Below are 16,039 nucleotides of genomic sequence, written 5' to 3'. Positions count from 1 at the left end.
CAGGCGTCATTCGTTCCGACATGTGCTACTATCTGCAGCCGGTCACACCCAGTGCGTTCAATAGCTGCCGGAAGGGCCTCCTCCACATTACGGACGAGACCCCCCGGCAAGCACACCGAGTGCACACTGGCATTCTTCCCCGACCTACCCGCTATTTTCCTGAGGGGCTCCATAACCCGCCTAACGTTGGAGCTCCCTATAACTAATAGGCCCGCCCTCTGTGACTGTCGGGACCTTGCCGGAGAATCGGCCGCTGGCCCAACAGGCGAGGCATCCTGTGGTGGCTCGGAAACGATGTCATCACCACTAGGAAGCACCCCGTACCTGTTGGAAAGGGGTAAGGCAGCTGCCACGCGGCCAGATCCCACCTTCGCCTTTCGGCCAGGCACGCGCGAGCCCACCACTGTCCGCCATTCACCCTGGAGTGATGGCTGACCGGTAAGATGCTCACTGCCGGAAGACGCAGCGACATCAGGGGTTCCATGTGATTCCAAGGCCACCGAAGTAGGCATAGGTCTCACCACAGTTGCCCCAATGCCACTACGAGCCGACGCCTGCGCCTCGAGCTCGATGAGCCTAACAGACAAAGCCTCCACCTGCCCCCGAAGAGTGGCCAATTCTCCTTGCGTCCGCTCACAACAACCACAGTCCCTACACATGACTATGTTTACCCTACTCTACACAATGACAAATTCCCAAGATAATCTTCTGATGAGCTACTCTGATAATCAAGAAACACTCACTGAAATAGGAGACGCGAAGGTTTTCCCAGAAAAACTATTTAAAAGCTAAGCGCAGCAAATAAGTACAAAAACGCTTTATACAAACAGTACTCGCTGCTGCTGGTGCTCTCGCTCTGGCTGTCGCAAGACAACTGCTGATTCAAGTGACTAGTGGCTAACGGCCGCGAAACAAACAAAAGACGGTTTTAGGGCGCTTTCTGTTCTAAACGATCAAGAAAACACTAAGAAATCTAACACGAAAACTACGTAAAGTTTTATCAAGAACTGTTAGTTACTATGCAGAGCAGATAAACACAAATAGAATCCCTTCCTTAGTGGAAGGTCGTAAACAAAATGCAAAATAAACGCTTTATACAAACAGTACTCGCTGCTGCTGGTGCTCTCGCTCTGGCTGTCACAAGACAACTGCTGATTCAAGTGACTAGTGGCTAACGGCCGCGAAACAAACAAAAGACGGTTTTAGGGCGCTTTCTGTTCTAAACAATCAAGAAAACACTAAGAAATATAACACGAAAACTACGTAAGGTTTTATCAAGAACTGTTAGTTACTATGCAGAGCAGATAAACACAAATAGAATCCCTTCCTTAGTGGAAGGTGTAAACAAAATGCAAAATAAACGCTTTATACAAACAGTACTCGCTGCTGCTGGTGCTCTCGCTCTGGCTGTCTCTCTCTCTCTCTCTCTCTCTCTCTCTCTCTCTCACACACACACACACACACACACACACACACACACACAAAATCATTTCATGGGTTGGCAACACTCACAACATTAACAATAACAAACAATTAGGCATAAACACTGTGGCAGTGATGAATGACAAACAGTTAAGAAAGTCAATTATAAATAGTGCAGCACAGGAAATAATGCAAAAAGCAAAAAACTGCAGATGTGAAATGAAGCTTGTTGACACCAACCACTGCTAGCAAGAGGGGAAGGTGTAGACTATGTAAAGAAACACTGTAAGTAGTTTGCAGACCAACTTCATAAATAAAATGCTGTTTTTAACCTAAAAGAATCACAAAATAAATGTACAAACGTGTGTGTGTCCAATTTACAGGATATCACAGAAGATGCTTTGTAAATAAAAGTGAAATGCATCTGGTGTAGTTCTTTCTAATTACACTGCAGTCAGTTCAAGACCGATAACCTATAACAACAGATGAAAAATGGAAACATAGTTAAGGTTTATTTACAGCTGCGCACCCTGCACTGTGTGTGTGTAGGTGCGTACATCTCCCTCAGCATATACAAATACGTGATTCCATTCGCACATATGTGAAACCGTCATGTTGTTCCGGTGATAAACATGCCTGCTTTGCTAGTAGCAGCTGTCAGTCCAGCCAGTATATTTTGAGAAATGACAAAATAATAGTAACAAATGTAAGTACTAAGATTGTTAATACCTGTTGGGTAAGCTTGATGAAGAGAAAGGATAGCAAGAAATAATATGTTTAATAAATGTACTCATTATTCCAGAGTAATACTTTACTGTGATGCATCACTGATAGCAAAGGACCATTCAGAATAGAGAGACATGATAGCAGTGCTGACAAGGTTACCTCTGAAACTTCAAATTTCTTCTAGCAGGGATCATTACTCCAGTTTGAAGTTCCAATCAGAATCAAACATTGTCATAAACATTTTCCAGGCTTGCTTGAAATTCCTGGAAAAAGATTTTAAACTATAGGATGAAAACACACACTTATTTGAGGCTTCAGTTTCCTCCAGTAGACAATGAATATGAGAATTTGTTTACTTCTGAACATAAGACATTCTAGGAGTATGTGAAATGGAAGTGCTGAAAGGATAATGGATTTCTGTTTATGTATGCACCAGACACATGACTAGGTCTTTGTGACAGTGGAGGGTCTTATTTTGTCAAGTGTATTCAGCCCCCAAATGTTTAGAACTGTTTGGCTACTATCGGAGATTTTGAATTGAGATGGAATTTCCAGCTCTGTTAGATGTCTTTTGACTGCAAACGTATGGTTACCATACAGCAGTGCAAACAGCTATTTCAGTTACTTGCCCTTGTCAGTGCAAAATATTTGTGTATCCAAGTGGCTTGTAAAGAAACCAGGACATCTTTGCCCGTCCAGGATGCCAGAATTACTTAAACACATTGACGTCAAAGGTACGAACGAAGGCTTATTATTTTGTTCACATTTACCTTTATTGTTTCTAGTTTGTACTTATTTATGAGGAATTGTAGACAGTCATTGTCTTTCATTCTGCTTCTGAAACCCACAGAATTCCCACAAACAAAGAAATGCACAATAAGTCAGTCAAGTTCTAAATGTTTCTTGTTGGACCACTTGGCAATCAAACAGATAAATTTGAATGCATCTGGGGAAACAGTCTTTCAACTGAGATGCCTAGTAAAGTACATCAGCATCTACATGGATACTCTGCAAATCATACTTAACTACCTGGCACTGCTATTCTTTGATTCTTGATGTACTCTGTTAATCCTGTGTGGTTACGATCCTAGACTGGAGAGCAGTATTCCGAAAGAGGATGGACAAGTGTAGTGCAGGCTGTTTCTTCAGTGCTCTGCCAATAAAACAGTGTCTTTCTTTTGCCTTCCCCACAACATTTTCTAGGTGTTCTTTCCACTTTAAGTTGTTCATAATTGTAATTCCGAGGTATTTAGTTGAATTTATGGCTTTTAGATCGTGTAACTGAAGTTCAACAGATTCTTTTCAGCACTCGTGTGGATGACTTCACACTTTTCATTATTTAGGGTCAATTGCCATTCTTGCATCATACAGATGTCTTATCTAAATTGCTTTGCAATTTATTTTGCCTTCTGATGACTTTACTAGTCAACAAATGACAGCATAGTCTGCAAACAAGCTAAGATGGCTGTTCAGATTGTCTCTAAAATCATTTATATAGAAAAGAAACAACAGAGGGTTGTCACCACCTCAGGGAAAGTCAGGAATCACTTCTGTTTTACTCAGTGACTTTCTGTCAATTTCTAAGAACTGTGAAGTAAAGCATGAAACAAACATAATCACGGAGAGGTACAAGAGTGTTGCATTTGTCCACACCTGGGATGGAGAGGCATGTGCATCTACATACACTGGTCCATGTTATGAAATGCCAGGTTTGCATGAGGTTGCACCATTGTCTGGGCTCCCTTGTCTCTCTGTTCAGTGGCCTCACACACCTAGTATGCAAGGAAGTTGGACAGATGTAAACACACTGAAAACGCACATTTAGACAGCCTGAGGTACGTATCTTTTTAATTGTTCAGCCATGCAATTCATTTCTACAGCAGATGTTGGTGCTGAGTCCACCACAGGGGACCTCGACACCTCTGACCGGCACACCAGAGTCCGCCCCTGCCTCTGCGTCGGTAACCGCAGCGGCGACTCTGCAGCAGCCTTCCACTCCGAAGCCGGCGCTGCCGCCTAAGCCGACGGTGCCGCAGGCGAAGCCCACGCCGCCACCACCACCCAGGCAGACGGCGCTCCACCAGCATCAGGGCTCAGCAGACGACAGTCTGACCACCTTGAGGTACGGGTGGGATTGTCCCATTTCTGCTACTGCAGTTACCGACATTGAATCTAAATTTTGAACTTAAAAAACTGTATACCTTTTTGCGTGTGAGCCATGTGTCATGTGGCATTAGTCTGTCATGACCTCCTTTCCTCCCTATTTTCACCTCACAAGCAGGATAGCACTAAAAATGCCCAGTGTCCTCAGTTATTTGTTCTGTACATTCCAACTTCTATCTTCGTTTATATTTTTTGCCTCTGCAGATCTCTAGTTCCTCATTTTCATGGAGGACAGCAGTCTCATGATTGAAACCTGTCAATGACACCCTTTCATTATGAATTTCATTCCCACTCCTAAACATCTTCTTCTTCTTTCCTTGTTGCCACTTTGATATACATGTTGAACAACAGATGAGGAGGAATGCATCCCTTAATTAAGCCGTTTTTAATCTAAGGAATTCTCTCTTGGCATTCTATTCATATTGTTTCCTCTTGGTTCTTGTTCTTTTGTTTATTATGCATTGCTGCCTGGAGTGTATACTTATTTTTATGAGAATTTCAAGCATCTTGAACTACTTTATATTGTCAAACATTTTTTCTGGATTGACAAATCTTATAAATGTGTCTTTATTTTTTGTAAGTATTGCTTCCATTATCTAGTGTAATATTGGGACTGTTGGTCTCTCTCGTTTTCCTAAAGTATGAAATTTTTATTGCTTGTGCTACATTTCTATCCCATTCCATCATTTCTATTTTACCTCATTTCTATTTTACCTCAGCCATTAGCCTTCTGTCCCTTTCGACCAGTCAACAATAGTGAATTCTCAGATCTAAAGATGATAATCATACACGGCAAAATTTAGTCATCCATCAGTTTGTCATACAGCTGAGACTGTGAAAGTAAATGTTCCTTAATGCATGCCTAAATTAGAATTGTATAGTGCTTCTTTAGTGTACTTAAATGATTTTAAGTACCTTATACTACTTCCAATAGCATTCCTTCAAATGTTGTCATTCGAAAATGTAAATGTACGAGGTCTGCTCAAAAAAATACTATAACTTTGTCCACAAATTTTTTCTATACTTACCTTTTACTTACTGCATGGTCTCCTTTGAAATACTCTCCTCTGCAATCGATACACTGCTCCCAATGTCGTTTCCACTTCCAGAAGCAGTCTTGGTATGCTTATTATTGGATCACGCAAAGTGCCATGTGGAAAATTTCTTTCGTCTCGTCTATTGTTGCAAATCTGTCCTTTCAGCAGAGTTTTTAACTTCGGAAATGAAAGAAAGTCTGCAGGGGCCAGATCTGGAGAATAACGAGGATGAGGAAGCAGAGTGATTTAGTTTTTTTTTTGTCCAACAGTCATGCACCGGTAGGGATTAATGTGCAGGTGCATTAGCATGATGCAAGCGCTATGAATTGTCTTGCAATATTTCAGACCATTACTTCTCACATTTTCTGACAGACTCACAACACATCCAGATAGTGCCATTGATTAATGGTTTCTCCCTGTGGCATGAATTCATCAGCATGGCTTTGACATTTGACCCGACCTGATGAGCATCTTTTGGTCTTGGTGAACCTTTCGTAATTGTCAAGATTGAACCTTGGTCTCAACATCATAACTGTAGACTACATTCCTGGATCATTTGGTGTCCCCTTGTAAAGGTTTTCTTCAGTTTCATGCACGATTTAATGCAGATGCATTGCTCTCCAACTCTGCCATCTCGAAATTAGCATATTGTGCAACACAATGTTCTACTCAATACAGCACTGAACAATAAAGAACAGACATAAAACAGTGAAACTTCTGGCATTTACACATTAAACACAGTTGTGGTTAGGGATGCCAATGGCATTTTGCTCCCCCATTGGCGCGAAATTACGAATTTTCCAGAATTTTTTGAGTAGACCTCATATAGGGAGCAGACAAATGAAAACTGAATACCCACTACAATGGGGCCATGGAATTTCTATTCAAAAGTACTCATTACACTTGTTAAGATATTTAGCCCACTGGGATGAGCCCATAAAGTCCTGTTTTGTAGAGTGTGCTCGGCCGCTGACAGATCCACTCTTGCACTTGCTCATCAAACTGAAACCAACATCCATGTGTGTCTTTCTTCAGGTCACCAAAGATGTGAAAATCACATGGTGAACAATTTGGGCTGTACAAAGGATGTTGCAGTGTCTCCCAATGAAATTGCTGAAGCGTGGCCTTCAGCTGATAGTCAATGTGGGGGTGGAAAGGATCATTCTGTTTAACAATATTTGGACTTCCTGCACATCACAGTTTCTGTGAAGTGTCTTTGTAACACTGTGCATTGATTGCAATTCCATGCTCAAGGAAATGGATGTGTAGAGTCCCTGCAATTGAAGACCGTTACTGGAATGTCTGTCAACAGCTTTGGATTTTTTTGGCAGGAGAGATGTGGGATGTTTCCACAGTTAGCTTTTCTGTTTGCCCTTGGGCTCAAAATGGTGGCACTACATAAGGCAACTTGAAGAAAGATATGAGTGGATGTTGGTTGGAGTTGGATGAGGAAGTGCAAGAGTGGGTGTGGTTGTTGGATCTCAGTGGCCAACCGCACCCCACAAAGTAGGAATTGTTTGTTATCTTGCAGTAGGGTAAATATCGTCATTCATGTGGTGGGCACTTGTAGTGGTCCCACTGTGGCTGGTGCACAGGTTCCATTTGACTACCCCTCATACCGTGGCACATATGAATCGGCTAATAACGATTTCACACTTCCTGTAAAAGCAGAAGATTCTTGTTGAATGTTAGCGTATGTGTTTGGTCTGTGTTCTCCTCCACAAATCTGGCAGTTTTTCATGAAATACTGTTCATTCTGTTTGATGCAGCAGCATGCTATCAGTTTGATGTGATTAGATGCTAAAATCAGCAAAGTAAATGTCTATAACATTAACTTGGGTGCCTAATGTAATCCTTCATCTCATCACTATATTAACAAAAATTAAATATAGTTACAGATTTAATTCAGCAAGTGAATTTTTTGACAAGATAACCCAAAGCATATCACCACATGCCAATAATAAGGATATCATAAGAACAATAACAATTTCAATGCTGGGTGGGGTTCTTCACTGACAGAAATAACATGACACAGTTTTCTTATAACTTATAATTACTTTTTTCTAGGAGTAAGTAGTAATTACACATATTTTCAGTCACTAATTCTGTCTGACTTGCATACAAATTTGAGTTCAATTTGGACAATCTTAACACATGAAAGAGGCAAGTACTGCAAACCCAATACTGCCATCAACTGACTATACAGTTGCAGACACGGTAACTCTGTAACTTTTTGACAAGGAATGTAAACTTTTTTGTTACAATTAATACATCCTTTTTTACAATTCAGTTGATTTCACGGCAAACTGTATATTACAGTTTACTTTAATTCTTAATCACAGTCATAATTTTCATTAGTATCTCAATTTTACTGATGGAACTTTATTTGTGAATCTTTCATTTGTTATCATTAATAATTTCTCAAGTTAGTAAGGGCTTTGATATTTATCCACATAACTTTGGACTTTTATTATTGTGTTAATTTTTCAGTAAATGTGACTTTCACAAGACTAATATCTTTTTAGGAAAATCGAGATCTTAGTGATGTGGACAATACCTTTCCTATATATGCTTTTTACTGATTGATGTTATTAGTTTCTTCAACTGTTTGACAGAAGTTATAGATAAGAGATTATTTTTCTGCAATCAAAATAGATAAATAATGATATGAAACTAAAAGACAATGCAAAGGAAGCGGGAAATGTTGAATGCTAAAGAATGCGTATTAGGTTGTATATTAGTTGTGTATATCATGTTTTCCTATACCGCTTGACATTGGTGGTTACAAGTGCAATTCTCCGAACAGACAACAGGAGGCTGTACCGGACGACAGCAGCCCCGGTGCTGTGCCGGGACTGGGAGAAGACCAGCAGCAGGCCACGCCCCCACCCCTCCCCAGGTTGCCTGAGGGGCCGCAGCACCAGCAGCCGCCCCCACAGGCACAGGCCCCACCTCCACCACCTGCCATAAAGGCGAGGGGCCCCATCAACCTGGTAAGACACCGTTTTGTCATAAGTTTTAGTTGATACTGTTACTTCAGTTGCTAACTGCACAGTCTGTTTCTTTCCTTATTTCATTGAAATTGTATAGTATTAAAACAGCAATGCTCAGAGTCTTTTAATATATATTACTCCAGACAGCTGGCCATAGACTCGCCCACAGTGGGATCTAACTTGGTTATGTGGTGAAGTAAAGCTACACACTCCAGCTCAAAATACTTTTGAGAAAGTGTGGTGATTATGCTTCAAAGCTACAATATAGAACCAAGAAAATAAAAACTAATGGATTCTACAAAAAGAGCTCTTGCAAAACTCTAAGTCTTCCTGTTGTTCTGTGAGCTTCACAGTGCTGTAGACAATTGCGCTCAGGTTGATGCCATGTTCTGTGACTTCAGGAAGGCATTTGACACCACCCCGCACTGCCGTTTAGGAGAGGAATGAACTTACCAAGAGTTAGACCAGATTTGAATCTGGTTCCAGACTTCCTTCCATATAGAACTCAACATATTGCTTTTAGCAGGAAAAAAACCTGACTGACATATACGTAATTTCTGGAGTACCCTAATTGAATATGATCAGACTGTTACTGTTAACAAAGTATATAAATGATCTAGTAGAAAGCATTTTAAGATTGTTAGCAGATGATGAGGTTGTCTGTACAAAAGTAGCAAAGCCAGAAAACAGTATCGATTTGCAGAATGAACCTACAGAGGATTGATAAATGGTGCCAGCCCTGGCAATTGACTGTGCGTGTAAATAAATATAACATATTGGGCATACATAGGAAAAGAAATCTATTATTGTATGACTATATAACTCAAGACAAATTGCTGAAAACAGTATCTATTGTAAAATACGTAGGAGGATTATCCAGAGTGATCTCAAGTTGAATGTCCATGTACAACAAATTGGAAGAAAAGCAGTTGCAAGAGGAGATTCATAGGAAGAATCTTCAGGAAATGTAACTCATCTGTGGAGGCAGTGGCTTACAAAGTGCTTGTTAGACTTATTCTTGAGTATTGTTCATCTCACAGGGGATCCATACCAGATAGGACTGTTGGCGGGAGAGGGGGGTGGGGAGATATCAAATAAAGAGTGACACCTTTCATCACAAGATTGTCTACTTCATGTGAGAGCATCATCTAGATGCTCAGCAAACTCCAGTGACGGATATTATAGGGGGGGTGTTGTGCGTCACAGACAGGTCTACTATTGAAATTTGACGGCACTTTCTGGGATGACTTAGACAACACACTACTTCCTCCTACATACATGTCACAAAATGTCCACGACAGGAAAATTTCAGAAATTAGAGGTAACGCAGAGATTTACCGACAATCATTCTACCCACACACCATTTGCAAGTGGTACACAAGAAGGGCATCAGTTATGGCTATCTTAAGTACCTCCTGCCACACAGGATTAAGCAGCATGTGGAGTATGAAGTACCGTATTTACTCGAATCTAAGCCACACTTTTTTTCCGGTTTTTGTAATCCAAAAAACCGCCTGCGGCTTAGAATCGAGTGCAAAGCAAGCGGAAGTTCTGAAAAATGTTGGTGGGTGCCACCACAACTAACTTCTGCCGTCGAATATATGTAGCGCTACACAGGCATGCTTTGTAGGCACAAAGATAAATACTGGCACCATATCCTCTGTGTCAATAAATAAAAAAAAAAAAAAAAAAGGTGGAAGACGAGCTTTTTTTCTCCGGCCCGCATTTCGACCACTGCATTTTCATACATTATCCGATGAAGTAAATACAAATTCCGTATTGTTCATCTTCGAATGTAGCAGCATTTCAATGTACTACGAAAATCCGACTGGCAAGACGTTTGCGATGTTTGTCAATATGGCCAACTCTACGTTCTGAATTTTTTCATACCTGTGAGAAGAGATGGTTGCTAATAGGAACTTCTATGAATTGTGAATCACATGCAGTATTCTCTTCACCATAAGAATAATGTGAATATAAACATTTTGCCATGTATTGTTTCGTGTTTGCTGCTATCTCATTTAAATCCTGTCTGCCTAATAAACTACGAAACTAGAGTGAGACAACAGCAAACGTGGAAGAATATACATATCGTGTCATGTTTATATTCGTATTATTCTTATGCCTAATAGTGATACAGTCAGAAATGAAGCACAGCAATTGACTAGATTTTTAAATCTAAGGTGACTCTTAATTTCTGTGCAGAATGTAATGTACTAAAGAGGCGCCTGCAAAGATTTTCAAATGGAGAAAATTTTTCGCTAAACTCTCGTTCAGAACATCTTCTATCATATGCAGTGTATTTGGTTCTTGTTGTTCATTATCAAAGAAAGCAGCAGAGTAAGTAACAACAAATAGCAGTCTCTTGCCAATGTTTCGCTAATGAGACGATTCCTCTCCTTTTTTTTAATTGTAAGCGGCGGTAGTGCGCACAAAAGCAAGCAGTGCCGCGAGCGGCGACAGGCCATAAACACGCACTATCAGAATGCAACAAACAATGCATGACACAGTACAGTAATGCATTTTGAGCTTAGAGTGATGTTAACACCTATAACAAAGAAAACGGTGCTTATCAGATCAGAGAAAAATAAGCAATCAATTCAAACCAGACGAAGCACGTGAAAAAGGAAGGGTACCTGTATAAATAGGGACAGAGCGCCTGACGCATAGCAAGGGATACGTGGTAAAGCTTAACTGCTAAGGTTACGATTCGAACCAAATTACTGTAGCTGTATCATCATTCATTCGACCTAAATTGTGTTTCATATTACAGTGGACCAACTTTGTTTCGATTTGGAGATGCAGCCTAAAACTTTTCTCTCCCCTTGAATTTCGAGTCTCAAATTTGAGGTGCGGCTTAGATTCGGGAAAATTTTTTTTCCTTAATTGCGAGTCTCATTTTTCAGGTGCGGCTTAGATTCGAGTGCGGCTTAGATTCGAGTAAATATGGTAGATATAAATAGATGGAAATACTTTATGAATAGGACAAACCTTAGACAATAAAAAGAAAGTATATAAAGACACCCCCCCCACACACACACACACACACACACACACACACACACACACACACACACACACAATTTGATTAGATAAAACTGTTCATTGAAATTTACATTCCTCCCTGAGGGATAAGGTTTCACTTTAGGCTTGTCGCCTTCAGCTGAACTGTGGATTACATACCATTGGCAAAAACTGACATTCTACCATTATATGGTGGACTGATGTGCATACACTAAAAATGACCAAACATTGATAACCGGTACAAATTGTGTCGGGCCATAAACTACCGCCATACATTTCACACAGAAGACTTTACTGAAGTCCTAAATGTTTCCTAAAGATGTTATTGTACATGCTAACAAAGTTGGCTGGTTCATGGAGGACATGGTTTTAGAATGGATCAGATGTGTCTGGCAACGTCGTCCTGGTACCTTGCTAGGTTTGCCATGTATGCTTGTGTTAGATTCATATGCAGGTCAGCAGAGGGTAAAACGGACTTAGTTGTAATTCCAGAATGGATGACGTCAATTTTGCATCTGTTAGATGTTTGTTTAAACAAACCTTTTATGGACAAGCAGAAAAATACCGTATGTATACACAGTGTCTAACAAACAAAGGTAGGCAATTAATGCCTACAGGACATGTTAAGTGTGCAAGCTTGGCTCAAGTATGCGTGTGCATTAGTCAATCTTGGAAATGTCTCCCAAGTGAAACTGTTCATCATGCATTTAAAGAATACTGTATTTCTAATGCGCTTGATGGCACAGAGGATGATGTTTCGTACAAAAGTAATGACAAGGAGTCACTAGCGTTAATAATAAAAAGTGAAAAATCATGACTGCTCTGGTATGCAGTGCAGCAAGCTCACCTGCAGTATCACTGTAACAGCTCACGTGCGTGTAGATCCGGAATACTGTATTTCGATGGATAGTGAATTTTCACTGTTGTCAGTGTTTTGTGATGCAGTTGTAGTTTTAAGTGTGCCAAATCCCTAAGAAGTAGGGACGCTTAATACTCTATTCATCATATGATGAGCCATATCCTTCACTTTTAAGTGCAGCTTGAAATCGGGGTAAAATTTATTTATTTATTTTTTTACCGAGTCTCATTTCTGGGGTGCGGCTTGCATTCGAGGTCGGCTTGCAGTTGGGTAAATACAGTACCTGCGGCAGCTTCTAGCGGGATTTTTCGTATCTTCTGTAGGCTTTGCCTTCAAATGCAAGCATCGTGTAATACGGGCCTTAAGAACCTATGAACTTCAGCATTTATATTAGATACGATTGATCATCTTCTATATCGATTCCTCTCTACGTGCACAAGCAAGCTCGAACTTAGCTGACCACGACTGAAGACTAACAATGTACAGCATGCTAACACTCACACTGCTTTGCATGCTTGCACGCAGCCAAGCTCTGTCCAATTCTCTATGTTCGTAGCAGCATTACAGTATAGCGTCAGTTTACGCAAGTTTGCATCTTGCTGTAGTGAAGTTGGCTATAGCAGCAAAAAGAAAAACTCTGTCACGGAGAAAGTGTACTTGATTCGGGAAGTGAAATGGCTCAATGCCTGGGACTTGCACAGTCTTCATTGTCAGGAATATTGAAGTATAAGGAGAAGATTCTGGATCAAGAAACACATTGCGGTTCAAAAGCAAAGCAGAGAAAAATTGTTAAAAAGTCGCTGTACAAAGAAATGGACTCAAAGCTAATGGAGTGGTTCAATGGAGCATGTGCTGAAAATTTACCAATGGGGTATTGATAAAAATGAAAGGATCTGTGATATCAGGGAAACTTGGGTTAACAGAATTCAAAGCTTTGAATGGTTGGCTGGATAGGTTCAAAAAACGCTATGGGATAACTCGCTGGGTAGTATGTGGAGAGAGTGCTGCAGTTAATGATGAAAGTGTTGAGCACTGGAAAGAAGAGGGGCTGCCACCCCTCTTAGAAGGTTTCAAATCTCGGGATGTGTACAGTATTGATGAAACAGGCCTGTTTTACCAACCCATGCCCTCTAAAGCCTTAAGTGTTAAAGGAGAAGCATTCCATGGAGGAAGAATGAGCAAGCAGAGAATTATTGTTCTCTTATGCAGCAACGCAGATGACAGTGACAAGCTGGATCCCATAGTAATTGGAAAGTTCCATGAACCATGTTGCTTTAAGAACAGTGCTAAGTATTATAGCAACAAAAGTGCTTGGATAGCTGTGGACTTGTTCAAAAATTCTTGCAAGCTTTTGATGCACAAATGGGTGCTAGAAACAGGAAGGTTGATCTCTCTATTTACAAGTATCCTGCTCATCAAACAGACTTAGTATAATTGCGGAATGTGAAAGTGCACTTCGTTCCTGCAAATTGCACTAGCAGACTCCAGCCCATAGATCTAGGGATTATTCATAGCCTGAAAAGCAAGCATCTGAAAGCTCTTGTCCTTACGGCACTTGCCTTTATTGACAGGAATGAGGTGCTTAAATTGAAAATTCTACAAGCAATGCATATGCTCACAGGAGGTCGGAAAATGGTAAATAAGGAAACCATCTCAAATTGCTTTATAAGGCTGGATGTAATGAAATGAGCACTCAAGACAAAGACGGTGATGAAACAGTAGTGGCCATGCATGATTGGGTGCAGGTATCTATCAGTTTACCCATCACTTTTGACGAATGTGTGGCTTGTGATTGTCGTTACTACACGTATCTGAGATGTTGAGGAAATCTGCGAAGATGAAGTAAAGCAGAATGATGAAGATATCGAAGAAGATGATGATGTTAGGGTTGAAGAAATGCAAACACCATCATTCAGTGAAGCTATTGCCAGCATAGACGTTGTCCGGAGATTTGTCACAGTATTTAAAGTGGACAACCCTTTTATAGACAGAGTAGATCGATTGGAGATGGACCTTTTGAACCTAAAATCCAACGGTGTTAAAAAGCAAACTACCGTATTTGATTATAGATATTTCAAAAAATGAGGCACTATGAAAGTTGTGTAAATATGTGTTGTATATAGGAAAAGTAACTTGATTTATTATATTACTGTAATTGTGTAAGTGCTTTGTGGATGTTATAATTTTGTTGTGTGCTGGGAAACTATGATCTTTGACAACTGTATTAGTGCTACAAACAAAGTTGTAATAACAGTATAGTGTGTAGGGTAGCTATCTCCTTGTTTTATTGTTGTTATTGTGTAAGTTACGTATGTTGGTGCAATTCGTGTCAATACAGGCAAAGAGTTCTGGAAAAGGTTTGCTTTCTATTGAAACCTTGATTTAAGATAAACCCCCATTTAAGGTTAAAAAATTGTGGTTCCTAGAAAAAAGTTAAAATGGGTTCTACTGTATTTATATTGAGAGGCAAGTCATTCACATAGAAGAGGAATAAAATGGGTCCAAGGATTGAACCTTGAGGAACATCATGTGACACAGTTTCCCCACTCTGAGAAGTAATCTGCTCCATCATATGTGATTACTATCGTTTGTTTCCTCTCCAAGAGATATGGTTCAAACCATTTCAAAGCAATATCCATTATTCCACACCTGTTGAGTTTGAAAAGCATCAGGACACGGTTTACAGAGTCGAATGCTTTTGTGAGATAACAGAATATTTCTGCGACCTTAGCTTTCCTATCTAGTGATGAAATAATTTTTTCAATAAACTCATTTATTGCATCTACTGTGTTTTTGCATTGTTGGAAGCCAAATTGGTTACGTGAAATTATACCATTCTGTGTGATGAAGCTTTGTACCTGTAAAGCAGCAAATTTTTCAAATATTTTTGATATGATAGGGAGTATAGAGATCGGGCAATAATTTCCCCTGTCATCTTTTGAACACTTTTTAAACAATGGTTTTACTTCTGCATATTTCAAGAGCTCAGGGAAGTAACCTCCTTCAAAGATTTGTTTATTATGAGAAAGAGAGGATGAGCTATTATGTTGTAAACTTTCTTAGTTATTTTGGTGGGTATCCCATCCCAGCCAACCAAGTTTTTGTCTTTTAAGGAGATGATGACATTTTGAACAAATTTTGCTGAGACTGTGTTGAATTTTTCAAGACATTCGCAGGTATTGCCTTTTAACCCAAAACTATTTACTTTCTGCTCATAATTTGCTATGTCTAAATCAGATTTTGCTACATTTATGAAGTACTCATTGAAGCACTCAGATATTTGAGCTGGATTTACAACCGATTTTTCCTTAAGTTTGTTTAATTTTTGAAATGTCTCGTTTGTGACTTTGGACTACAAATTCTGATTTAACTACAGACCTTACTGCCCTTGTTTTATTTTTTTGCCCTAGGGTGAATTTGTTGTTTGCCATTTGTTTTGAAGCTTTCACAACTTTTTTAAAAATAGTGTTATAGGTTGTAACATATTTTACAAAATCAGGGTTTTTGTTGCACTTCAGTTGATTGTGTATCTTCCTTTTCCCCTCACTAGATATTTTTATTCCTGGTGTGATCCATCTCATCTTACTTGATGTTTTGTTGCAATATGATCTTGGTGGGAAAGTTTTAAATACTTCAAGAAAACTGTTTAGGAATGTACTAAAGTTTTTATTTGTTGTACCTGTGGTTGTGCAAAATACTTAAATTGTAAACTGTAATGCCAATGTTTCAACTATATTACAGTGGTCTTCCTCAGAGCAAAAGATTAGTTTTGGTGGAAGAAAGGTGGCTCTATTTATTGCCTATAATAGGTATCA

General features: G+C 39.8%; 1 protein-coding gene across 1 annotated transcript in view; it reads left to right on the top strand.

Moving 5' to 3' along the window:
• Positions 1-16,039, top strand: part of LOC124551046 (apoptosis-stimulating of p53 protein 2-like) — a 454,884-nt gene that overhangs the window by 406,725 nt on the left and 32,120 nt on the right. The window contains exons 12-13 of the mRNA XM_047125910.1: positions 4,029-4,270; positions 8,155-8,341. Of these exons, the coding sequence (XP_046981866.1) occupies positions 4,029-4,270; positions 8,155-8,341 (429 nt within the window). The remainder of the gene's footprint in view (positions 1-4,028; positions 4,271-8,154; positions 8,342-16,039) is intronic.

This window comes from Schistocerca americana, chromosome 9, assembly GCF_021461395.2.
Source record: "Schistocerca americana isolate TAMUIC-IGC-003095 chromosome 9, iqSchAmer2.1, whole genome shotgun sequence".
Classification (NCBI taxonomy): domain Eukaryota; kingdom Metazoa; phylum Arthropoda; class Insecta; order Orthoptera; family Acrididae; genus Schistocerca; species Schistocerca americana.
This window is presented reverse-complemented; position numbering and strand designations above follow the sequence as displayed.